The 26,339-nt window shown below is 36.8% G+C and overlaps 2 protein-coding genes across 6 annotated transcripts in view; one reads left to right on the forward strand and one right to left on the reverse strand.

The window, feature by feature from the left end:
* Positions 1-10,104, forward strand: part of myo7aa (myosin VIIAa) — a 62,574-nt gene extending 52,470 nt beyond the window's left edge. For all 3 annotated transcript variants that reach the window (XM_048168736.1, XM_048168737.1, XM_048168738.1), the window contains 9 exons: positions 4,159-4,264; positions 5,429-5,542; positions 5,708-5,795; positions 6,493-6,599; positions 6,718-6,903; positions 7,019-7,135; positions 7,336-7,419; positions 8,491-8,610; positions 8,736-10,104. In XM_048168736.1, the coding sequence (XP_048024693.1) occupies positions 4,159-4,264; positions 5,429-5,542; positions 5,708-5,795; positions 6,493-6,599; positions 6,718-6,903; positions 7,019-7,135; positions 7,336-7,419; positions 8,491-8,610; positions 8,736-8,828 (1,015 nt within the window). In that variant the 3' untranslated portion in view covers positions 8,829-10,104. The remainder of the gene's footprint in view (positions 1-4,158; positions 4,265-5,428; positions 5,543-5,707; positions 5,796-6,492; positions 6,600-6,717; positions 6,904-7,018; positions 7,136-7,335; positions 7,420-8,490; positions 8,611-8,735) is intronic.
* Positions 10,105-13,841: 3,737 nt separating this feature from the next.
* The window catches only part of gdpd4a (glycerophosphodiester phosphodiesterase domain containing 4a), a 42,421-nt gene continuing 29,923 nt past the window's right edge, over positions 13,842-26,339 (reverse strand). For 2 of the 3 annotated variants that reach the window (XM_048168979.1, XM_048168978.1), the window contains exons 10-16: positions 25,870-26,020; positions 20,719-20,943; positions 20,361-20,518; positions 18,068-18,215; positions 17,895-17,977; positions 17,009-17,088; positions 13,842-14,711 (exon numbers count right to left, since the gene is read on the reverse strand). In XM_048168979.1, coding sequence (XP_048024936.1) covers positions 14,599-14,711; positions 17,009-17,088; positions 17,895-17,977; positions 18,068-18,215; positions 20,361-20,518; positions 20,719-20,943; positions 25,870-26,020 — 958 coding nt within the window. In that variant the 3' untranslated portion in view covers positions 13,842-14,598. The remainder of the gene's footprint in view (positions 14,712-17,008; positions 17,089-17,894; positions 17,978-18,067; positions 18,216-20,360; positions 20,519-20,718; positions 20,944-25,869; positions 26,021-26,339) is intronic. The other variant, XM_048168980.1, reaches the window with a different exon arrangement.

Below are 26,339 nucleotides of genomic sequence, written 5' to 3' on the forward strand. Positions count from 1 at the left end.
GTGCTGTCTCTGTGCTGTGATGCAGGTCGGAAACCAGATTGAATGTTGTCAAAGTATCCATTCAAGCTTAAGAATTTGTTCAGGCTGATTGAAAACAACTTTTTCAATGATCTTGCCTATGAAAGGAAGATTTGAGATTGGTCTGTAGTTGCTCAATGGTGTTATCCAGATTGCTCTTTTTCAGGAGGGGCTTAACAATTGCAGTTTTCAGGGATTTTGGAAAAGTCCCAGAGAGAAGTGAGGCGTTTACCACTTCTAGGAGATCTGCTTCTAAACAGTTAAACACGCTTTTGAAAAAAGATGTGGGAAGTGTGTCAAGGGCGCAGGTTGATGTTTTAAGGTGCTGTACTGTTTCTTCCAAAATTTTACCATTAATTGCTTAGAAAACAGACATAATAGCTACTTTCTGAGGTTGTGATCTGATCTGTTTTACCCCAGTGCAGCTCAAGGATGTGCTGATCGCCTTTCTGATATTATTAATTTTCTCAGAGAAGAAGGAAGCTAACTCACAGCATTTGCTGTCTGAGAGCATTTCACTGGGAATCTGACTTGGGGGGTTTGTAAGTCTCTCTACGGTAGCAAAAAGAGTGCGGGTGTTGTTTAAGTTTCTGTTTATAATATTTGAGAAGAAGGTCTGTCTACCTTTGCCTAGTTCCACATTGAAAGCATGAAGGCTATCTTTATAGATGTTATAGTGGATTTCAAGTTTTGTCTTTCGCCACATGCGCTCAGCTTTTCTGCATTGTCTTTTCATATTTTGCACTGCTGTTGAGTTTCTCCACGGTGCTTTTTGTCTGCCACTCTTCTTCCTGACTTTCACAGGAGCAATGTTATCAATAACATTCTGTACTTTTGAGTTAAAAGAATCAAGGAGAAAATCAACATAGTCTGCAGATATGCTTGGTGTTAAAGATATAGCCTTCATAAACAGTACACTAGTATTCTCATTTAAGCATCGCTTTTTGACCGAGACAGATCTAGCTTCAACATTAGGAGAGATCAATATATCAAAGAAAATACAGAAATGATCAGATAGTGCTACATCCTTAATGACAATGGATGAAATGTTTAGACCCTTACTAATAATTAAATCTAGAGTGTGTCCACGATTGTGTGTGGGTCCATGTACATGCTGAGTCAGATCAAAAGTATTCAAAACTGTTAGGATTTCTTTTGCCATATTGGATTCTGCATTTTCTATGTGGATGTTAAAGTCCCCAGTAATAGCAAAACAGTCAAACTCTGAGGAAATTGCTGATAACAGTTCTGTAAAGTCCTCCACAAAGGCTGGAAAGTATTTCAGGCCTGTAAATAACTATAAGTAGAATGCGAGGAGCACCTTTTAACACAGTACGCAAATATTCGAAAGACAAGTAATCACCAAATGACACTTGCTTGCATTGATAGACATCTTTAAATAGAGCAGCTACACCTCCACCTCTCCTAACAGCTCTGCAGACACTCATAAAAGTAAAGTTAGGAGGTGCTGTTTCATTCAAGGATTGTTGAACTGCAACTGTCTTCAAGCCATGTTTCATTTAGAAGCATAAAATCTAGGTTGTTTGTGGTTAAGTCGTTGACTAGAAGTGATTTATTTTTAAGTGAGCGGATGTTTAAAAGTGCTAACTTAACAGTCTTACTTTCTGTCTCTGCAGTAATCTTAGTTTGATGTGTAATAGGCATTAGATTAAATGGGTTTGCCAAACGGTTTAAGAAGGCCTTAGGCTTTCTATCACGTAATAAAACAGAAATAGAGAAAGCAACAGGCACACTGGGTTCCCGCTTGTTCTGTAAACATTTGACAAGTCACTGTTATCATAGTGGGGACCCGACACACATCACTGAGAGCTGTTATCGGTTGTTTTTGGTTCACCTAGAACAGATGGAGGAGGATGTGGGCCCTGGCGTTGTGGCAGGGGCCGAAGAGCTCTCGCAGGAGGAGGGGGAGGGCGAGCTGGGCCCACAGGTTTTGGTGGTTTCGGGGCTTGACGCTTTTTTGTTGATATCTGGGGGCTCGCAGCAAAAGAGTGGGAGAGTTTGGTTCCAGCATACACCAGTTCCTCCATTTTCTCTAAGAAGCACAGAAGAGGGGATGCTGGAGAGAGGGATAACGTGTCCGGTGAGAGGGGCTGTTGCTCTGGTGTTACCGGAGGCTGTAATATGTTGTCCTGGCTTCCCTGGCTGTTTTCCCGAAAGTCGTCCTTGGGTGCTGAATCTTGGAGCAGTTCTAACACGTCACTGTCTATCGGTGAGCTCTGTGGGCAGGGCTCAGTCAGGTTTGTGTCCGTGAGCAGTGGTTGTTGTGGCTGCGTGGTGTTTTCATTGTCCTTGTGAGATGTGTCAACCGCATGCCCATTCAGGTGCTGAAATGAAGTCCTGTGGTCAGTTGTACTCTGTCCAGGTGTGTTTGTGTGTTTGTGTTGGATTTGCACACACTGCTGAAGGATGATGGAGGGAGAAGTAGATATTGTCCTTTAGCACTCTTGAGCCCAATTTGTTTGGGTGCAGGCCATCATATGTGAACATTTGTCTCTGACTTCCGAAAAGATTGAAGTTGTCGATGAAATTCAGTCCCTTTAAGTTGCAGGTTTTTTGCAGCCATGTGTTAAGCCCAAGCAACCATGTAAATCGATTTGTTCCTCTTGCTGGGAGTGGTCCACTGATGAATCACTGAACTTGTAATTAATTGTAATTAATTACTTTTTCACTGAACTCGGAACACACCTGGGGCCATATTCACAAAACATCTTACGGCTAAAAGTAGCTCCTAAATTGCCGATTTAGGAGAAACTCTTAAAAATAATGGGCGTGTCAGTCCTAATTTTAGGAGTCCTAAATTTTTGCTCTAAGAGTATTTCACAAAGCATTTTAGTGCTAAAACTAGCTCCTAAATCTGTGAGACATTAGGAGTAGTCAAGAGGACTCCTAAATCACTAAGACCAAATCACAAACAGTCCTAATCCACCCAAAGACACTGTACACCATTGAGCATAGCAGTAGAGCCTTTGGTGCTCAAGTTTTTCTTCATAAATGCAATACATTTTGGTTTATAGATTTGAATCTACGATGAGATGCCAAAAAAAAATCTTTAACAAATAAATAAATATTGTCTGATAACCTGTGGCAGTGGTTTTCACAAGTTCACATTTACAAATGATTGAATACAGTAAAAAAAAAAAAAAAAATTAAAAATAAGCTTATTTGGCTGTCCAAGGGGATCGAGGGCTCCGAGCTTGGAATTTAGCCCAAACCCAAAGTTCTCCCCGTATCCCCAGCCAAGAGTGAGGAGCGGGGTGGCGGAGGGATGCAGAAAACTGTCGAAGTAACTATAGGCGAGTCGGCTCTCGTCGGTGTATATATTCCTTATCTCGAGCTGATTAGAAAGACTGTTTGAAAGTGTTTCTCCTAAACTTTGTTTATAAAACATAATTTGTCACTTGAATTCTGCATTCTCTTGAAATGCAGACCTCCAAGAGGACAATTACTAGTTTAATTAGTGACACTTAGCCTACATTTTAAAACCTTTATTTGATTATGGTAACATTTTATTAAAAAAACCTTTATTTGAATAGGGCAACATTTGTGTTTTAAAACCTTTATTTTAATATGTAAACATGACACCTCATTCTACAATATTTCTATGATTAAATCACTGACTCCTCCCCCATCAGCCAATCACTGTGTGTATACTCCATAGCAACGAGGTCAACCCCGCCCTTACTCTTAGCTTAAGACTTCTCTCTATTCCTTAGTAAAAGTTTGTCTCAGCAGCTTTGTGAATAGGTTTTAAGAGAAAACTCTTAGCTAAGAACTTTTACTGCTGTTTAGGAGAACTCTTAGTGGTAAGATAAAATGTTTTGTGAATACGGCCCCAGATGTCATAATTACGTCTTAAAAACTTCGACTTGAATGCTCCAATACTCCTAAAATGTCTCTTTTCCTGAAGCAGAATGACTCATCCCTTCTATCTGCAGTGTGAAATTAGGCAGTTTTGTCTTGATGTTGTGTCCTTTTTATCTTTCACACTGTTTTTCTGTCGGCTCCATTCTGAGCTCACAGTCTGTTATTTTCTAGTTCTGATGAATATGAGACGTCTGTGTGAGGAGTTTTATAGTGTGAATGACTCATCACGGATGCCTTATGTTTGTTTGTGTGTAGGAACGGATCCCGAAAATATCCCCCTCACCTGGTTGAGGTGGAGGCTATTCAGCACAAGACCACACAGATCTTTCACAAAGTGTACTTCCCTGATGACACAGATGAGGTGAGATATGTTCATCAGGACAGGCTTTCATATGCTTATGACTCATCAAACATACTGAGATCTTGCTGATTTGGACAGTTAATGTGATTCAGAGGTGACGTTGATATACTGAGAATTTTTCATGAATGTCTTTTTTTATTATTTGTTAGAACTCTAAAGTCAGAAATGAAAGTATCACATTGTGTGAAGTAATAGTCAGAAAATCTTATTTATTTAAAAGGAACTGTTAATTTTTTTTTTTTTTAAATTGATGTATGATGTAGTGAGAACATGGTGGAAAAAAACAGCTCAATTTTATTCAGAGGCCCAAACGGAGCAAAAATATGCACAGTTAACACTTTATTTTAGGGTCTTTTAACTAGTTGCTTATTAGCTTGCATATTACTAGAATATTGGCTATTTATTAGTACTTAAGCACATATAATTGCATTATTCTGCATAACCTTATTCTACATTCTTAATCCTACCTAATACTATAAATAATCAGTAAATTAGGAGTTTATTGAGGGGAAAGTCATAGTTAATATTTGTGTTCCCTATACTAAAGTGTTAGCCAGAATTTTAGTTTTTGGTTGAACTATCACTTTAAATGCTTAGTTCTATGATCAAAGCTCTACAGTTTTAAAACAATGCAATTCATTACAATGATGATTGAGGGATGAACAAATAAACATTCCTCAAAAGCCTGATGGATCATATTTGATACACACATATTAACATGGTTTTTCTAAAATCGATGGATAATCAAGTAAACTTAAGTTGCTTTAGTCCAGTAAGTGTTTATCTTGCAATATTACTAACAATATAAAATTATTCTTACATTTACTTTATAAAAAATAAGTAAAGATTTCACAGCAAAAAGATGTGGATGGTTTTAATTACACTAAAAGGCCTTTTACTTTTACTAAAGAGCCTAAAGTATAAACCATCATTCAAATGACAGAAGGCATGTAGTAGAGGCTTTTCAGCACAATTTTGGCCATGTTGATCATTTAGAAGCCTTAGAAATTTGTGAATCAAATATGATATACAGTAGGTTTTATACTGTACGGTTAAACCCTCCCGGAATATTCTTTTAAATGCATCTGGAAGTGTTCGATACGGCCTTGCAACGTTTTGGATGGGTAAAGACAGTCTGTGAAGGTTCCCTCTGTCTGTTTTCAGGCGTTTGAGGTGGAGTCCAGCACGAAGGCCAAAGACTTCTGTCTGAACATCTCCAGTAGACTGCTGCTCAAATCACCTGAAGGCTTTAGTCTGTTTGTCAAGATCTCTGATAAGGTGAGCATCTTTGGGATATCAATGGGATTTTGCCCATGTGGCACAAGTTCCTTCATCTTTTGTTCTTGAACAATCTTTCATGCTAAACCCAACTAGGTTAGGTTATTATACAGTTCCTATCAAGATGTATATAATATTATTTTTATGTGGTTTTATGCACTATAGGTGATAAGTGTACCTGAGGGTGATTTCTTCTTTGACTTTGTCCGCCATTTGACAGACTGGATCAAGAAAGCAAGACCTGCTAAAGATGGTACAGCCGTGAATTCTACTGCACAATTATGGTTTACTCTATTCATCTCTCATGTGCACTAACAAAACATTACCATGGAAGTTTTTTTGGATGTTTGGGGTTGGAAAGATTTTTTAATGTTCTTAAAGGTTATGCTTATGCTAAGGCTGCATTTATATGATTAAAAATACAGTACAAACTATAATATTGTGAGATATTATTACAACTTCATATAACTGTTTTCTATTTGAATATATTTTAAAATGTAATTTATTCCTGTGCTGAATTTTCAGCATCATTACTCCAGTATTCTGTGTCACATGATCCTTCAGAAATCATTCTAATATGCTGATTTGCTGCTCAAGAAACATTTTTTATTATTATTATCAATGTTGAAAACAGTTGTGCTGCTTAATATTTTTGTGAAAACCGTGATACATATTTTTAGGATTCTTCCAAAAGAACATCATTTATTTGTAACATTGCAAGTGTCTTTACTGGCACTTTTGATTAATTTTATGCATCTTTGCTGAATAAAAGTATTATTTTGTAAAAAAAAAAAAAAAAAACTGACCCCAAACTTTTGAAGTGCCATGGTTTTACAATCGCCATATACACCGCAAAAGTTTATTATTTTTTTTAAGGAAAAGGGTAGCAGAATGAAAACCTCTTTATCAAATAAATACTGTAGCATAATGGCTCTTCCTCTGATGTTCAGGTATAGTGCCTTCATTGACCTACCAGGTGTTTTTCATGAAGAAGCTCTGGACGACCACAGTTCCAGGCAAAGACTCCTTCGCAGACTCCATATTTCATTATTATCAGGTGAGCTGGTTATGAGGCCTCATAAACATCCAAATACCACATCATGAAACCCCAGACACTTGGAGAAAACCCTGATTTATATATATCAGCTTATCTTTATAACACTTCCCATGTGAAGGAACTTCCTAAGTATCTCCGTGGATACCACAAATGCTCCAGAGAAGAAGTTTTCCAGCTCGGCGCTCTCATCTACCGGGTCAAATTTGAGGATGACAAATCCCACTTTCCCAGCATTCCCAAGATGCTGAAGGAGATGATTCCTCAGGACCTGATTCGCCAGCTCTCACCTGACGACTGGAAAAGGGTTTGTGTCACTCTTACAATGTTCTCGGCTGTGTGTGTCCTTCAAGTATATATCCTTGTAGTTGTATTGACAAAATATACTGGCTAGCACTTATCTCTTCCTCCTTTTGTTGCAGTCGATTGTGGCATACTTCAACAGACAAGCTGGGAAATCAAGGGAGGAAGCAAAGCTGATGTTTCTGAAGATCATTTTCAAATGGCCCACGTTTGGTTCTGCCTTTTTTGAAGTGAAGGTAACTGTATATTAACTTGTGGTTTGGTATGCTGGCATTTTTCTACTTGCTATAAACTTGTGAATCATTTTTGGAGCTCAGTGTTTGTCTATACAATACACTTCAGCCTAGTGTTTGTTTTATACTCCAGATCTGTCTTCTTTTTTTTCTTTGGATGGACTGATCAGTCTTCTGATATTTTTTCATTGCTCCCATTACAGCAAACCACTGAGCCACACTTCCCTGAGATCCTGTTGATAGCCATCAATAAATATGGAGTCAGCCTAATCGACCCCAAGAACAAGGTGTGTTTTCCTTCTTTTTTTGTTGTTTTGACTCACATAAATCAAGTTATTGATTTTTATTGATTCCAAGTTATCATCTGCAATGTGCTGCAACTTATATAATGCAATTAACATCAAGCACGCAAAACATGCGCATAGCACACACATTTTGATTAGGGCCGAATAAGAAAGGAAGTACAGTAAGTCCATGTTTCAGTTTTGCTGTAAATAAATTCACTTAGGCTTGGCATTTATAATAAATGTTATTTAAAATGAATGGCATGATAATTTATGTTTGTTTTATACTTATATTTTTCATTCCTGTTCTTTTGTGAATACCATTAAATTGAAAGGATTTGTTGTAGAGTGAAGGGAACTAAAATACATGTTGATAGTATTTATAATATTTGTAAATCACAACATAAATCGTAATCAGTGTTATTTTAGTATCATTGAGATCATTGAGATGTCATTGATTTATATATATATATATATATATATATATATATATATATAAAATATTTTGAATTCGCTTTTATAATTGTATTTTCACTTTTCATTTTAATTTCAGTTAATGTTTTTGTAAATTTGTTGAGTGATTTGATTTTGTCATTTTTTATTAGTTATTGTTTTTTTTTGTTTTTTTTTTGTTTATAAAGTTTTTAATCATTTTTATTTCAGTTTAATTATTTTAGTACATCGTTAAACTAAATGAAAATGAGAAATGTTGCTTTGGGAATTAGCTGAAATAAAATAAGTTTAGGAATAAACCAAAATGCATTGCAAACAAACTCAGTGTAGTTTTATTTTTTTATTTTTTATATACTATTATACACTATTATAGTATTAATTATATACTATTATTAATATTCAGAATTATATACGTAATATTATATTATTTTCATTTAAATTTTAGGTTTACTAATTGAATGTGCTTTTGTAATTATATTTAATGTTATTTCAGATATCATTTATTTTTTTTATTTTATTTCAAGCAGCACTTTTTTAAATGGTGTGTTTCCAGTGTTTTTGCTCAACATACTGATCCCAGTGTGCAGTGATGTTTGTGTCTCCTCTTTTCTCAATCCACAGGATATTTTAACCACATATCCCTTCACGAAGATTTCCAACTGGAGCAGTGGGAACACATACTTCCACATCACTATTGGCAACCTGGTTCAGGGCAGCAAACTTCTGTGTGAGACGTCACTGGTGAGAGCAACTCTACTTACTTTACATGCAACGGAATGGCAAATACCAGCACAAGTTGCATCAGTTTTTAATGAGGTTTATATAAATGATTTGTACATTTTCTTCCCTTGTTTTCCACATAACAGGGCTACAAAATGGATGACCTGTTGACGTCCTACATTAGCCAGATGTTGACCACCATGAGTAAGCAGCGTAATTCACGCGGCCACAGCAAGTGAACGTTTGATTGGCGTGAGGCGGTGGAGCTGGTGCGTCTGCTGCGGCCTATTGGTCGGCCCTGTAGCTGGGGGCGGGCTTTCGCTTCCCAGCTGTGGCGAATGAGCCGCACCCCCTCTGCCAGCTCCCAGGGCTCTGTGTACCCCGATGAAGACTCTTCATCTGCCTCCAGTGAGGATGACTACCTCTGAACAAAGCTGAAGGGACTTGGAAAAGGCGTGAAGAACCTGATTTATGTGTCTTTTGTTGGATTATTTGCTCCAGAATATATTATATGACTTAATGCTCAATTTAGGTACCATTTACTAAGTTTTGTGAAAGTCAGCTGAGTCGAATATGAACTGGAATGGCTTAGCTACATGCATCTCGAAGCTTTCATCAACATTTTGGAAATTTGTGCTGTATTCCTCACAATAACTGCAATGAACAAACAGTATTTGGATACATTAGGTGGTAAAAATATTGTAAATGCACTAAGAAAAATACTTGCCTGAGTCTCTAGGGGTTTTGACAGAATTTGAGAATTCTGTGATTTAAATTTGATTAACTTTTTAAAATATTGTTAAACTGCATGCCTTAATGCTTTTGTGGAAGATGGGTAACTTTTTACAGGCTTGAAAAATTGTTACGATCAAACTTCATGCCGTTATGATTTGTAGTGTGAGTGTATTTTAGGAAGGAAAAAAGAATGAAAAAAACTGCATTATAGTGTTAAGGATTTAATGAGAACTAACAACAAAAAAGCACTGGGTTAAATTGAGATAAAAATGTTATTAGGCAGTACATAGTGTATACTATAAAAATCTTCTTGCTTTTGAAAACAGGATTCACTTTCTTAATGTAAAATGTAATTTTTTTCCCTTTCTTGATGATTCTCAAGATTCACCCAGTAGCTGATAAATAGAAACGCTAAAATGACGCAGTAGTTTTCCATTATTTTTTTGAAAGCGCGTCGTTGCTTGTGTATGGAACTGTAGGTTTGATTTGTTAGTGTCTTTTTATTCAGTTAATTTATGGCCTTTATTTGCACCAATATGTCCTTCAGCACAAATATTTGACTGACTCGCTGTAACATCAGAAACTAACCTGAACTACAGAACACGTCTGTTTCATGTGTTTTATGTGCTAATTCATTTATAAGCAGATAAAGTTCTGACTACTGTTATATTGCCACTCTTTTATGTAACGGCACCAGTTTAGTTATAAATAAAATTTTATATTAAACATTCCTGTAAAAAGTGCAGCGTTTCTAACATGATGAATTAAACATGGGTTCAATATTTTTGTTATGTGATGCTGAAATTCTCACATATAGAGCAAACCTTTTGTAAAGATACGTATTGAGGCATATCTTGAGTCTGCTAAAAATATTTTTATTTAGGCTATTAGTGCTGATGATAGAGTAACAAAAAGAGACAACAAAAAAATCTGATATCAGATCAGAATATCATTTAAGGTCAGTTTACAATCATATTTACAGTCATAAGTTACATTAAAAGATTAAGTAAATAGAAATCACGCTAGGCATTGCATTTTATACAGGCAGGAATGTTTCAGCATCCCATGAAAAGAAAACATGTATGCCATCCAGCACTCACTGTTTTAACATGCAAACGGCTGTTAATGCTGCATGTCTGCGGTGTGATGAGGAGCTCACGCATGTTCACTTCCAAATAAAGACATTTGTAACTTATCAGAGGCTGATTAAATCGAGCACTGCTGTATAGCAATATGTACATTTCAAGAAGTTGCTTGCGATTTCACTTCAGCAGTTCCACTGTCAAAAATTCAATAGCTAAATCTTTAAAATTCAGATTGTCTGTTTGGCTTTTTATTGTCTTCCTGATAGTAAATGTTTGTCAAATTTATCACACCATGCAATGGATCTGACATCTTAAACACTCTTTGCAATATTACCATGCGTCATTCTACAGTAATCAAGCTATTTGCATTTGGGTCTAAAATAGGCAAATTCTGTCTTTGATAAAAACGAACTTCACAGAAGCAAAAGAAGCTGGATGATCGATTCATCTTATGCCACCAATTCAGAAAATAATTGGTCAAATACATTTGATATTTTTTAACAAAATATCACTAACATATAACATGTTTTCTATGAATTGCCTCTGGGTACCATGTAAACACCATGGTACATGAATTTCATGGTACTGCCAAAGTATTAACCCCAGAATAAGAAATTACTGAGGGTACTGAGTTATATATAAATATGCAGCGCATCCGGAAAGTATTCACAGCGCTTCACTTTTTCCACATTTTATGGTATGGTACAGCCTTATTCCAAAATGGATTAAATTCATTCTTTTCCTCAAAATTCTACAAACAATACCCCATAATGACAATGTGAAAAGTTTGTTTGAAATCTTTGCTGATTTATTTAAAAAAAAAACAAAAAAAAAAACATGTACATAAGTATTCACAGCCTTCCCAGACAGCAACATAGTGTGGCCCACATCTGGTACATGTGGATTACACGTGGACCATATGTGGGCCGGATCTGGGCCAACACTATGTTGCTGTCAGGGTTTGCCATGACACTCAAAATTGAGCTCAGGTGCATCCTGTTTCCACTGATCATCCTTGAGATGTTGTTTCTACAACTTGACTGGAGTCCACATGTGGTCCCACAGTTAACAGTGCATACCAGAGCACAAACCAAGCCATGAAGTCCAAGGGATTGTCTGTAGACCTCAGAGACAGGATTGTATTGAGGCACAGATCTGGGGAAGGGTGCAGAAAAATTTCTGCAGCATTGAAGCCCCAATGAGCACAGTGGCCTCCATCATCCGTGAATGGAAGAAGCTTGGAACCAATGGAAAAAGCTTGGAACCTTGGAACCAAACTGAGCGATCGGGGGAGAAGGGCCTTCAGAGTGACCATCGGGAGCTGACAGGGAGGTGACCAAGAACCTGATGGTCACTCTGACAGAGCTCCAGCGTTTCTCTGTGGAGAGAGGAGAACCTTCAAGAAGAACAACCATCTCTGCAGCACTCCACCAATCAGGTCTGTATGGTAGAGTGGCCAAACGGAAGCCTCTCCTCAGTAAAAGGCACATGACAACCTGCCAGGAGTTTGCCAAAAAGGCACCTGAAGGACTCTTAGTCCATGAGAAACAAAATTCTCTGGTCTGATGAAACAAAGATTGAACTCTTTGGCCTGAATTGCAAGCATGACGCATGACGTTTCTGGAGGAAACCAGGCACCGCTCATCACCTGGCCAATACCATCCAATACCAGTGAAGCATGGTGGTGGCAGCATCATGCTGTGGGGATGTTTTTCAGCGGCAGGAACTGAGAGACTAGTCAGGATTGAGGGAAAGATGAATGCAGCAATGTACAGAGGCATCCTTGATGAAAACCTGCTCCAGAGTGTTCTGGACCTCAGACTGGTGCGAAGGTTCATCTTTCAACTGGGCAACTACCCTACAAAATAACAAAGGAGTGGCAACGGGACAACTCTGTGAATGTCCTTGAGTGGCCCAGCCAGAGCCCAGACTTGAACCCAACTGAACATCTCTGGAGAGATCTGAAAATGGCTATGCACGACACTCCTCATCCAACCTGATGGAGTTTGAGAGGTCCTGCAAAGAAGAAAGGGAGAAACTGCCCAAAAATAGGTGTGCCAAGCTTGTAGCATCATACTCAAAAAGACTTGAGGCCGAAATTGGTGCCAAAGGTGCTTCAACAAAGTATTGAGCAAAGGCTGTGAATACTTATGTACATGTGTGTAACGAAGTTCGTCAATACGGGAAGAAGGAGGCGGGAACCGGCGAACATTCAACAAAACTTTAATTAGAAATAAACAAAGAACAAAACGAAAGTAATGCCGGCAGACCCTCGCGGACGTCTGCCGGCCACACAAACATAATAAAACATAAAATAAAGTCCAGGCCTGGTCCTCTCTCGTCCTTCACTGATGTCGCTCCTCCTTTTATGCCTCCGGAGCTCCTCCGTGAGAGACTCGAGGCCGGCACGCCTCGCAGGTGACGCTCATTATCACTCGCGTCACCGGCCTCGCGCCGTTCCCTCACGGCTCTCGCCCGCCCTGCTCGTCACAATGTGATTTTGTTCGTTTTTTATTTTTAATACATTTGCAAAGATTTCAAACAAACTTCTTTCACATTGTCATTATGGGGTATTGCTTGCAGAATTTTGAGGAAAATAATGAATTTTGGAATAAGGCTGTAACATCATAAAATGTGGAAAAAGTGAAGCGCTGTGAATACCTTCCGGATGCACTGTATCTCTGTGTGTGTGTGTGTGTGTGTGTGTGTGTGTGCGTGCGTGTGTGCGTGAGATTGAGCACATTTAATTGCATATAATTGGTTGCCTTGAAAAGTGGGAATGTTTTAAAACAGAATTTTTAAGGCTGCAGTCCGTAAGTTTTGCCTCTTTGTCGCCATCTCTGTTTGATTCTTCTGAATCACTGATTGTAATCTTAGAAGTATAACCAAAATAACATTTTTCACTACAAAAATGTCATATGAACAAGTAACACATCTGCCACTTTTGTTCTGACCGAGAAAAAAAAAGCATTACAATAAATCGTGCTGCCAATGGTGATTAAATCTAACAATCGCTTAGCTCATATAACATCAAACTGTGCAAATTATTATTATTGTTATACTTTGTTCTCAAATTGTGAATGTTAACAACATCAGCATTGCGTGACTGTGTATTTAGTGTGTATTTGCGTTACCTGTAGATTTCAATTTCTGTACAGTCTAATCTCTAATGTTAATTTGTCATACCATACAATCCGCCATCAAAATGATAAATTTAATTATTCCAGCTGCTGTGAGAAAAGGCTATAAATGATCCACCGCTTGCAGCATCCTCACATGATATAGCCTACTAGCTGGGACTCCTTTATGTGCTTTATTATGCAAAGAAGAAACGACGGCATGCTCGAATTTCCTGCGGAAACCCACTAGTACCTATTTTATTTTAAAACATTATTACAAACTTACTCTTGTGAATCGGGCTAAGGTAAGGAGATCGTTTTGAACACTAGCTGGTTATGTACTTGCTCAATAATTTTGGATCATTTTTAACAAAATAAAAAAAAGTTACGGACTGCAGCTTTAAGTTAATTTATTTTGCCATACTTTTTTTTCCCCAGAATAATGGAGATTATGAAAAGTCAAATATCTTGACAAATGAAATTTTGTGAGGAAATGTGCTGAACTGCCATGACAATGTAATTTTGAATAACTTGATTTTAGGGTGAAATGCATTTTCATGAGATTCACCATTTAACTGAAACATTCTTCCTCAGATAGTTATTCGTTTCTTATTTGTTTTCATATTACCTGTTTGGGGAAAAATGGAGGTTAATTTAAAAAGTTATGTAGTTTTTTCTCCAAGCTTGACCCTAGTCAAGACTATTATATGAAAACCATCTTTAAAACAAGAAATCTTTCCCAGTTGATTTGAAGCATGGAGCGCTTCAAAGGCTCTGATTCATGTCTGCATCAATTTGAAGCTCAAATGCAAATGGAGTGCGATGATGCCGACGGCGCCGGAGCTCTAGGTGGTCTACAGTCTTTATGCCTTCCACAGATCTCTCTTTCATCCTTTTCAGATGGGTGGTTCCTCTGAAATGGTGGGCAGGATCGTAGGGACTGGCGAGCTCTGAGCCTCTCCACGAACGCTGATGCTGGAGATGGACCAGACGTCGCTCAGCTCTGCCGTACGGAGCGTAAAGGAGAGGGAGAGATATGATAGCGGCTCAGTAATGAGAGTGATGGAGGGTCAGATGGGTACGGGGAAGCCATGCATAGGGGGAACATGCATAGGGTCCAGTGAGAGTGATGGCCCGTCAAAGAACAGAGGGTTCCAGCGGATGCCCTGGACCTCAGGCGGTTCTACAGCACAGAGAGTCACATTCAAACAGCGGCACAAGACACAAAACAAGGGTTTCTGGGACAGGTGCTGGAAAATCTGACTACTACAATTTCTTACACATTTTCCTTTTTTTTTTTTTTTTTTTTTTCCCCACTTCACCTTTGCTTAGAAATTGTTTGTCATTTAAATCAGGGATTTCCAAATCTTTTTTGTCCGCTGAACCACTTTGAGCTACAATATTTAAATGAAGACATGGTTAGTATTGTTAACTAAAACTAAAATTATTAAAAACATTTCTGTTAATTGAAATAAAGCTGAAATAACATAAAATATAAATATTAGTTGGAAAAACTAAACAAAACTTAGAAATGTTGCCTTGGTAATAAACTGAAAAAGTTCAAGTTTAAGAAATAAAAACTAAAACTAAATTAAAAATAATTTAAACCTAAATAGCAATATTAAATTAATATTAAAGGTCCCGTTTTTCGTGGTTTTTTGAAGCTTTGATTGTGTTTATAGTGTGCAATATAACATGTGTTCATGTTTCGCGTGTAAAAAAACACAGTATTTTTCACATAATTTACTTATCTGTATACCGCTGTTTCCACTGTCATAAAAATGGGCTGATGACTTCCTTGTTCTATGAAGTCCCTCCTTCAGAAATACGTAACGAGTTCTGATTGTGCCAGCGGTTCCTGTGTTGCGATTCGACAGCAGCTTAGCGCTCCTTGCCCGGAAAGGTCACGCCTCTTACCATAACGTGGAGATGCATGCGCTCAGTGTTATTGTAAACATGTCTTTAATTTTACCCTATCAATTTGAGCCGGAATCAGACCCGGTGATTGGACTGCGGGATGAAAATAACAGCGTTTCGACGACATGGCGACAAACACACTCTACAAACGCAACTCTTGTGTATTCCTGTGGGCGGAGGTTAGTCAAAAAACTGTTTTAGTGACGTCATTAAAGAAGGAAGTAGAGGGATGTAGTCCAAACTGGCCGTTCGATGTAGGCGACTTCTGTTAAATAAAATATCTCGCTTGGCATTGAACTTTGAGCTTTAAATTTTTACAGATTTTATTTATACTCTAACAACAACATTACACACTAACTAAAGTTTGAAACATGGGATCACGAAGAACGGGACCTTTAATAATAATAATAATAATAATAATAATGGCCAAAGCACACAACAAAATTACTAGAAATTATATAAAAAAAAATTAAATAATAAAAAAAAAATATATATATATATATATATATATATATATATATATATATATATATATATATATATATATATATATATATATATATATATATATATATATGCTAATTCAAAATATTAATAAAACTATAAAATCAAACTAAAATAAAATCTCAAAGGTGCTTAAAGTGGTGTTATTTTAGTTAAGTAACCATTTCATTTATTTTTATTATATTTTGAGAGTTTATCAAAAATATAATTTATTTTTAAATTTACATTCTTATGATTTAATAATTATTAGTTTTTCCTCAACTAATGAACCTCAACGAAACCCTGATTTAAATAATTTAGATTTGAATCTCATTTCAGACTTTCATGCAAAAAAAAAATATATATATATATATATATATATATATATATATATATATATATATATATATATATATATATATATATATTTTTTTTTTTTTTTTTTTTTTTTTTTTTTTATATATTATATATATATATATATATATATATATATATATATATATATATATATATATATATATATATATATATATATATATATATATATATATATATATATACACACACACATTTATATATATACACATGTACGATATACATAATACATGTTGCATATCAACCATAACACACACAAACAAATGTGTACACAAGAACATTCTCATTGGCTTTGTTCAGAATGGAAAGTCTTATAGCATATACACCGTGTACTGCTTTTTTTAAAGCAGCATGTAGCAAGTGTACAACAATAAACATTTCACCCACTAATTTGACCTTGTTATGTTGTACGAGTGATTCAACAAGTGGCGTCCAATTATCATCTCAGAAATAAATATGCTTATTTTGCATTTAAATTTTTGTCATTAGATAAAACAACTGGCAAAAATCGTGTTTGGCCTAGGTTGACCAAAGATACAGTATCCCACACAGTGTGCTCTGTTGAATATTGCAGATTTGGCAACAGTAGTATTCCGAAACCAGTCGACTGCCATTCCGAAAATAGCCACCGATCTGGAAAGCACATGCAGGACGACATGCCAACATGACCAATAAGAGACTCTGAGCTAAAAATGAACAACTTACCAGTCCTGAACTTGCTGTACGGTCCATTCTCATTCACCTGTCTACTGCCGGACCAGAAAGGCAAACCTCGCTCACGCCACCTGTAGGAGGAAACATTACATGCTGAATTTATAATATCACAAAAAAACAATGTTGACATGTTTAAATAAACAGATTGTCGTAACATTATAGCCTTTTCATTTTTGGGTGAACTGTCCCTTTAAAAGCATTTTAACGATTTAACAATCAGGGAACTATGTTTTGGGACATACTGCAATTGATGCAATTTTTTTGATTTTATGCAAATTTGATCTGGAAGATTTTTAATCTGTTGACACACCCCTATTTGAATTGAAATGGTTGTAATTTATGAATGTTTCAGAATACAGACCTAAGGTTGGCCTCTTTTTTAAAGAAGACACTCTTTAAAGATTATTGCAAATTATTGCAGAAATGAAAAAAAAAAAAAAAAAAGTATAAAAAAGTTCAAGAAGTTTAATCTCACTGAACTAAACATTTTTTTATCCAAAATACATATTTTACAAAATAATTTGTACTCTAAAGTTGATAGAAAAACAAAGCCACATATCTAGCAAGTTGTGTTCCAAATTTGAAGTTGATACCACAAAAAGTGAGCATGCTGAATGGTTTTAAAGTACTGTTTCCAAAGTTTCACCATGTCCAATTTCAAAACGGTTTTCACAGGATGAATTTTGAGTTTTTAAAAGTGAGACCTAATTTATGATGATTACTAAAATATGTGACAAGAGAAAAGGCAATAAAAAAATCGTGCCAATTGTACCAATACCAGGACACAGACAGTTACCAGGCTACAAATACTTGTATGTTTGATTAGGTTTGAAAGTAAACAGCAGATTATTGGCTGGTTAGTTGAAGTATAACTCACCAGTGGAAAACGAAAATAGCTGTGATGAAGAAAGCAGAGACAATATCTGTCAGGATCCACATCAAACTGTATTCATCTGGAGTCTGCGTGAGGATTTGTGAGGAAAAGAATCGTCATTGTCTTCTGAATCGTAGTGTGTAATATTTGTGATCTCAATGCTAGGCTCAACTCACCATGAGGAACAGGGGGCGCTGCAGTTTCTTGAGGATGTGCAAGGCGTTTGTAGTGACCGAATGAACGCCAGCGCACCATGCCAGTGAATATAACCACGGCTGACTGATCACATACAGGTTAGTGCTGATGTTCACAGAGGCATACTTTCTGAAATCAGAAACACATTCAGGAGAGGTTCAGGATAGCGGGCCGCATTATGAAGTTTCAGACTTTAATTGTAAAGCTTTTCTTTGCAATGCACAGGAAGATGATTCAACATAGAATGTATTACTCAAACATTTAGGCTTCAGCAGCCACGAAGGTTAGTAAATGATGACAGAATTTTCATTTTTGGGTGAACTATATATTTAATGGTTATTTTATTAATTAAATAATATTTACTGTGTATCTTATTATAAAAAGTATAATAATATACAGGTGCTGGTCATATAATTAGAATATCATCAAAAAGTTGATTTCACTAATTCCATTCAAAGAGTGAAACTTGTATATTATATTCATTCATTACACACAGACTGATATATTTCAAATGTTTATTTCTTTTAATTTTAAGGAAAATCCCAAATTCAGTATCTCAGAAAATTAGAATATTGTGAAAAGGTTCAATATTGAAGACACCTGGTGCCACACTCTAATCAGCTAATTAACTCAAAACACCTGCAAAGGCCTTTAAATGGTCTCTCAGTCTAGTTCTGTAGGCTACACAATCATGGGGAAGACTGCTGACTTGACAGTTGTCCAAAAGACGACCATTGACACCTTGCACAAGGAGGGCAAGACACAAAAGGTCATTGCAAAAGAGGCTGGCTGTTCACAGAGCTCTGTGTCTAAGCACATTAATAGAGAGGCGAAGGGAAGGAAAAGATGTGGTCGAAAAAAGTGTATAAGCAATAGGGATAACCGCACACTGGAGAGGATTGTGAAAAAAAACCCCATTCAAAAATGTGGGGGAGATTCACAAAGAGTGGACTGCAGCTGGAGTCAGTGCTTCAAGAACCACTACATACAGACGTATGCAAGACATGGGTTTCAGCTGTCACATGTCAAGCCACTCTTGAACAACAGACAGCGTCAGAAGCGTCTAAAGACAAAAAGGACTGGACTGTTGCTGAGTGGTCCAAAGTTATGTTCTCTGATGAAAGTAAATTTTGCATTTCCTTTGGAAATCAGGGTCCCAGAGTCTGGAGGAAGAGAGGAAAGGCGCACAATCCACATTGCTTGAGGTCCAGTGTAAAGTTTCCAAAGTCAGTGATGGTTTGGGGGTGCCATGTCCTGCTGCTGACCAACTTTATGGAGATGCAGATTTCATTTTCCAACAGGACTTGTCACCTGCACACAGTGCCAAAGCTACCAGTACCTGGTTTAAGGACCATGGTATCCCTGTTCTTAATTGGCCAGCAAACTCGCCTGACCTTAACCCCATAGAAAATCTATGGGGTATTGTGAAGAGGAAGATGCGATATGCCAGACCCAACGCAGAAGAGCTGAAGGCCACTATCAGAGCAACCTGGGCTCTCATAACACCTGAGCAGTGCCACAGACTGATCGACTCCATGCACACCGCATTGCTGCAGTAATTCAGGCAAAAGAGCCAAAACTAAGTATTGAGTGCTGTACATGCTCATACTTTTCATGTTCATACTTTTCAGTTGGCCAAGATTTCTAAAAAATCCTTTCTTTGTGTTGGTCTTAAGTAATAGTCTAATTTTCTGAGATACTGAATTTGGGATTTTCCTTAGTTGTCAGTTATAATCATCAAAATTAAAAGAAATAAACATTTGAAATATATCAGTCTGTGTGTAATGAATGAATATAATTTACAAGTTTCACATTTTGAATGGAATTAGTGAAATAAATCAACTTTTTGATGATATTCTAATTATATGACCAGCACCTGTATACTTTTATTGTGGCCAGCATAAGGTAAACCTGTGCAATAATCATGCTGTCTAATCAGCATCTTGATATGCCACACCTGTGAGGTGGATGGATTATCTCGGCAAAGGAGAAGTGCTCACTAACACAGATTTAGACAGATTTGTGAACAATATTTGAGAGAAATAGGCCTTTTGTGTACATAGAAAAAGTCTTAGATCTTTGAGTTCAGCTCATGAAAAATGGGAGCAAAAACAAAAGTGTTGCGTTTATAATTTTGTTCAGTGTGTGTGTATATATAAATATATATAATACTACTGAAAACAAAATTATGTGACTGAAATCTGTCACATAAAAAATATTTCTTGACCAGAGGCAGCAATTACCTGCAATAAACCAAGACACAACCTGACATACCTGATCTGCTCCTGTGACATGTAGCTGTAATGGAGGTTGAGTCGGACTATATGTTCCTCCTGCAGCTCCTCTATAGACGCATGATCTCCAGACGTCTGCTGCAGCTCTGGATCCAGCTCCTGTACCAGACTCCTCTGATCGGCCGGCAGCCACAGCACCTACCAGAAAACAGACCAGTAAAAACATTATATAATACATCATTATTAGGCACTTTTTTTCAGCTCCTTTTTTACATTTTTATAGAACAGTTTAAAAAAAGAACCACAAAATGCCATGAGGTTACATGACATGACATTATAATGCCATTGTTTATAGTTAGAAGGAAAAAGTCAGCATCCATCTAGGGTTCATGAACTACCTGGCTGGAGTTAATGAAGGACTCGTTGTGTATGACCTCCAGGGTGCGAGTGATCCACGTGTCCCTGTATGGGTGGCCTCGGGGCGGACGTCTGAGGTCAAAGATCACCAGTCTCTCATGCTGAGCGGCCAGATTCAGGAACTCTTTCAGTGTTGGTACTGTCTGGTTCTGGACTTGATCCCTCTCATCAAGATTAAGAGAGGAGGCAGTACCGAAAGGATCCCTCTGAGAGGAGATAGAGAGTGAGGAGAAGATTCTTTAACTGGAGTTAATTAATAAGGCATGCAGTCTGACAACAGTTTTACAGATCCATTATAAGATCCAACATATTAGGACCTCAAAGATGGTGCATGATACACCCAGGGGTTAAAGCCCAAAAAAAAAATCCTGAGCCTGAACTTTTTTTTTTTTTTGGTTACATACCTTAACTCAAAAGAGGTTAAAAAGGTGAGGTGTACAAACTAAAATGTTATATATTATATTATATATTTTTATATATTATATATATATATTTGACACTAGGGCTGGGCATTGACACAGATTTCACAATTGGATTCGATTTCGATTCAGCAGCTTGCAATTTGATTTTGATTTGATTACCTTCGATTCAATATTGATTAAATTGGGGCCTATAAGGTTAAGTATGTTTTCTTTCATAAACATCTAACATTTCCTTCATTAAACATTTAAATGGTGGCCGTCATAAAATGGATTTATTCAAACGTTCATGTTAAGTACAAATAAGGGATATAGCATGCGCGTTCGTAAATCAAATAGCCGCATTTCTCTTGCGTCTCTCAGAAATCAGCTTTGTCAAAAGTAGGCTGCTATCAACTAAAACACTACATCATACACACTTTCTACAATTCGATGTCTATTCAAATGTTTAAAACATTGCACAATATAAGTAATTAGTTAGTGCAAACCGTATGAATAAAATGAAGCACGATAGCAAGCCAAGACAAATGTAGGACTATATTTTTTTCTGCAGCCAAATGCCGCACGCCGGAGATCCGGCACGGTGCCGGAACACTTTAAGCCCTGTACACAAACTACAATTCGCAAGCATTTTACTTGATCAAAGCCATGAATAACTCCCTCTATTGAACTTTAAACTGGGTGAGGTTGAGCATCAACATCAGTCATATGTCTTTCAGGGTTGGAACAGTGACGCACGGCACCTCCTGGCAAAGCCTAATTCCAGCCAGAATCCTTTAATCCCAATTGATTCCACACAGGGATTTAAGAAGGATTCTGAGTTTAATTAAGAGGCCAAGAACCAAAGCATATATGGATGTGCACTGCATTATCATTTTTGTTAGTATGATGGAGTTTTATAAACTATAAGTGGTTTCTATGTGTTTTTAACCTGTTTTGACCACAACATCCAAAGAACCGAGTGATTTCTCTAAAAATACAAATGCATTTGGTGTGTTCTCTGATTAAATGCATTTTATTATCTATAATTATCCTGAAAGAATCATGTGTGTCTGGAAAAAAAAACATAATATGATATCCAGCTTTGTAAAAAGTAAAACATATAATCAATTACAATATCATTCTTCTAAAATGAAACTACAAAAAAAAACTACAAAAAACCAACACAACACAAAAAATTAACAACAAAACAAAAAAGCTTTGGAATAGCATACTGCTTTTACTCTCTGCATATTATGCTAATTTTCATATTTTATTTTTTTCATGCTTCATTACTTGATCGTACTGTCCATTAAACATTTTTTTAATTAAATACAGTATTATTTATTACATTATTATTTTAAATTAACAGATGACTCTTATGAACCAGTTCTTTTTGGTGAGTCAAAAACATACAGCACAACCAGTGTAACCCAAATGGGCTGTTTTCCAGTTTGTGATTCGGAAAATTAGAGGGGATTAAGTTATTTTTCTTTTTCTATAACTCTTCTCATTTATATTGACTTGCGTCGAGTCCCGTAATAATTTTTTCATGGCGCGTGGATTCTCTGACCGCCCGCTGCACTTTCATCATCGAGAAAACATAATGAAACTAATAGTAAGGCAGATCCCAATCACAGAAACTAATAGCAAACAATCTAATCTTCATTACATAGATTGAAATTTTTGAAAGACAAACTTTACGGTGGCTCAAAGTATGATATTTAAAATAGAAGGTTTTTTTGCCCTTAAATTTGATGCACTAATGTGCATCAACTAACTAATCTTATCATTTAGAATGTGTTGAAGTGTTTAATAGACAGTGTCTTGGTGTCCTGAGTATTGATATTTTGTTATTAGGGGTCCAAGCATCGCATTTATAAGTGCAGTAAGTAATAATATTACATTTATTATTATTACTCTTTTTTTTTTCTTTTTTTTTTTTTTTGGCCATCACAATTAAAAATATTTTAATTGAATAATATTTAGGGCTTCGAAGTGATGGAAAAAGTGTGAAGCACTTGAAAGTGCTTGAAAAAAAATGCTTGTACGAACCTTGAAGCGAATAATGTAAAAACATTTGACTTTTTCTGTCACAATACCATGGTTACAGTTAGCGTTACTACATTAAATCCATGGTGAATGTTGGTGATTTGTGGACTGAAAAGCCTTCTATAGCTTATGCATTCATAGTACAATGTTTCTCTTGGTTTCCTCACCAGTGCTGTTTGATCTGAGATCTATGCTTTATAACAGAGAATTCTGCATTGAATTTGAATGCTTCTCACTAAATCTCATAGCGATGTTATTAATTCTGTGTTGAACTGAAACGCTTTCTCACTGGATCTCCCAGCCCACGAGTAAACCTGTTAACCGAGTTGTCTAATATTGGTCCGAGCTGATAAACTCTCCGCGCTGCACAGCTCAAACAAGAAGCACGGTTTCATTCCGCTTTCGTTTTGTTTGTCGTTTGATGTTTTTCATATGCAACAGAAATGTTCTTATCATCCGGGCAACATGGTGGTGGCACCAGTACAACCTCTAACAAAATTTAGTCACACCGGCTACAAAAAAAGGTCGCAGTCTGGAGCCCTGCTTCAGATAAATAAGGTTTTGAGCTGCAAATGATATCTTCACATTCATTTGAAATTATCCTGTGACATCCTATGACATGTGATTCATCTAAATGTCAATGATGAAAACAAGTCCACACATACACAACACATATAATCAAAGCCTAATTTTCAGTGAAAATTAAAGATGAACCTTGCAGGAAAAACCACATCATAAGACACATTTCAGTTGAATCATTAAGCATCCATATTGGGGAATTTATGCTTGGACCACAATGACTGTTGTTTGCATCTGTATTTTGTTTTTAATTATAGTATAGATGTAGTATACAGTGCTTAGCGTAAGTGAGTACACCCCCTTTGAAAAGTAACATTTTAAACAATATCTCAATGAACACACAAAAACAATTTCCAAAATGCTGACAAGACTAAGTTTTATATAACATCTGTTTAATGTATAACATGAAAGTAAGGTTAATAATATAACTTAGAGAACAACATTTTCAAACTCAAATTAGTGTGATGCAAAAATGAGTACACCCCACTGAAAGTCTCTGGAGCAAAGCTAAATTTTAGACTACAAATGTCTAATTTAACAAAAATCAACCACAGGTGAGTCTAATTATTCATTACACAGGTGTCCAGCAGACAGTTGACTATAAAAGGGTGTTAAAACCCCTTCCTATTTCATGCTGTCAGCAATGGCACCACATGGAAGAGAAATGTCACAAGACCTGAGAAAGAAAATAATTTCTTTACACCAGAAAGGTGAAGGCTACAAGAAGATCAGCAAAGCTTTACTTATCAGTCAGAATACTGTAGCAAAAGTGGTACAAAAATGTAAAAAAGATGGAACTGCAACCATCTCACAGAGATGTCCAGGTCGTTCACGGAAGTTAACACCTCGACAGGAGTGTCTTCTGATGAGAAGGTTGAAGAAAATCGGCATGCAAGTTCACTGCATTTATCTAAAGTAGAAAGCCAAACTGGGGTGACTATTTCCCGTGACACAATACGTCGTACACTGCAGAGGAATGGCATACATGGGTGCCGTCCACGAAAAAAGCCTTTCCTAAAGCCCAGGCACAAAAAAGCCCACCTAGAGTTTGCCAGGGCCCATGCTGACAAAGATGAAGACTACTGGGACTCTATACTCTGGAGTGATTAATGTTTTTGGAACTGATGGCTTCAAAACTGTATGGCGTCGCAAAAGTGAGGAATACAAAGAAAAATGCATGGTGCCTACAGTGAAACATGGTGGTGGCAGTGTCCTTATGTGGGGCTGCATGAGTGCTGCTGGTGTCGGGGAGCTGCATTTCATTGATGGCATCATGAATTCACAGATGTACTGCTCTATACTGAAAGAGAAGATGATACCATCACTCTGTGCCCTTGGTCGTCGTGCACTTTTCCAACATGACAATGATCCTAAACATGCATCTAAGGCCACTGTTGGATTTCTGAAGAAGAACAGGGTGAAAGTGATTCATTGGCTCCTGATCTGAACCTAATCGAACACCTATGGGGAATTCTGAAGAGACAAGTTGAGCATCACTCTCCATCCAGCATCCAGTCTCTAAAAGAGGTCATTCTTGAAGAATGGAAAAAGATAGATGTTGCAAAATGTTGCCAACTTGTTCATTCCATGCCTAGAAGACTTGATGCTGTCATTAAAAATCATGGAGGCCATACAAAGTACTAGATGTAGTAGTTTTTGTTGTGGGGTGTACTCATTTTTGCATCACCCTAATTTGAGTGAAACTGAAAAATGTGTATTTCTAAGTTATATTATTAACCTTACTTTCATGTTATAAGTTAAACAGATGTTATATAAAACTTTGGAAATTGTTTTTGTGGTCATTGAGATATTGTTTAAAATGGTACTTTTCAAAGGGGGTGTGCTCATTTACACTGAGCACTGTTTATGATACAGTATAGATTAAGTATAGATGACTGAATGCTTGCTTGCTTTGGTGTTGCCACCCCTCACAGTCCTCATGCCACCCTATAAATAATTTTCTAGATCCACCCCTGGAAAGTAGGCAGTATACCAGTATACTAGCAGTATACAGTAAGCTAGTGTTGCATTATTCACATAGCCATCAATATATTCATAAGACTGTTGGTTCATGAGCAGGAACAGAAGGTGCTGGATCATTACCCGAAGAAACCAGGATCCAGCGCTGAGCATCTCCAGCTCTGCCCAGGTGAACATGGCCGCTGGGACATCCGTCCGGTTGGGAAACACTTCATGTACATTGGTTGTCCTCCTCAGGGTGCTGTCATGCATCAGGAACGGGACGCCATCATAACTGCAGAGAAGAATATTGTGTGAATTTTAGCATGCTCAAATGGGATGGCAGCTGTTTTTGCATTCTGTGAAATCCACTTCAGTTTGTTTTAGAGAATTTGTGTTTTTCTTCCAAATTAATTAAATAAATGTTGATTTTATAGTAATTATTAAAACCAAAGCAAACAAAGATAACGCAAAGTAATATTGTGTCATTTTAGTATTATTTAAATGCCATTATGGTATTACTTTTGTCATGTCTGTTTTTGGTTTTGTTCATGCTTTCTTGTCTTTTATTTTGAAATTCCATTGCTCCTTATGTGCTCATGTCATGTGCTTCC

This window comes from Megalobrama amblycephala, linkage group LG19, assembly GCF_018812025.1.
Source record: "Megalobrama amblycephala isolate DHTTF-2021 linkage group LG19, ASM1881202v1, whole genome shotgun sequence".
NCBI lineage: Eukaryota > Metazoa > Chordata > Actinopteri > Cypriniformes > Xenocyprididae > Megalobrama > Megalobrama amblycephala.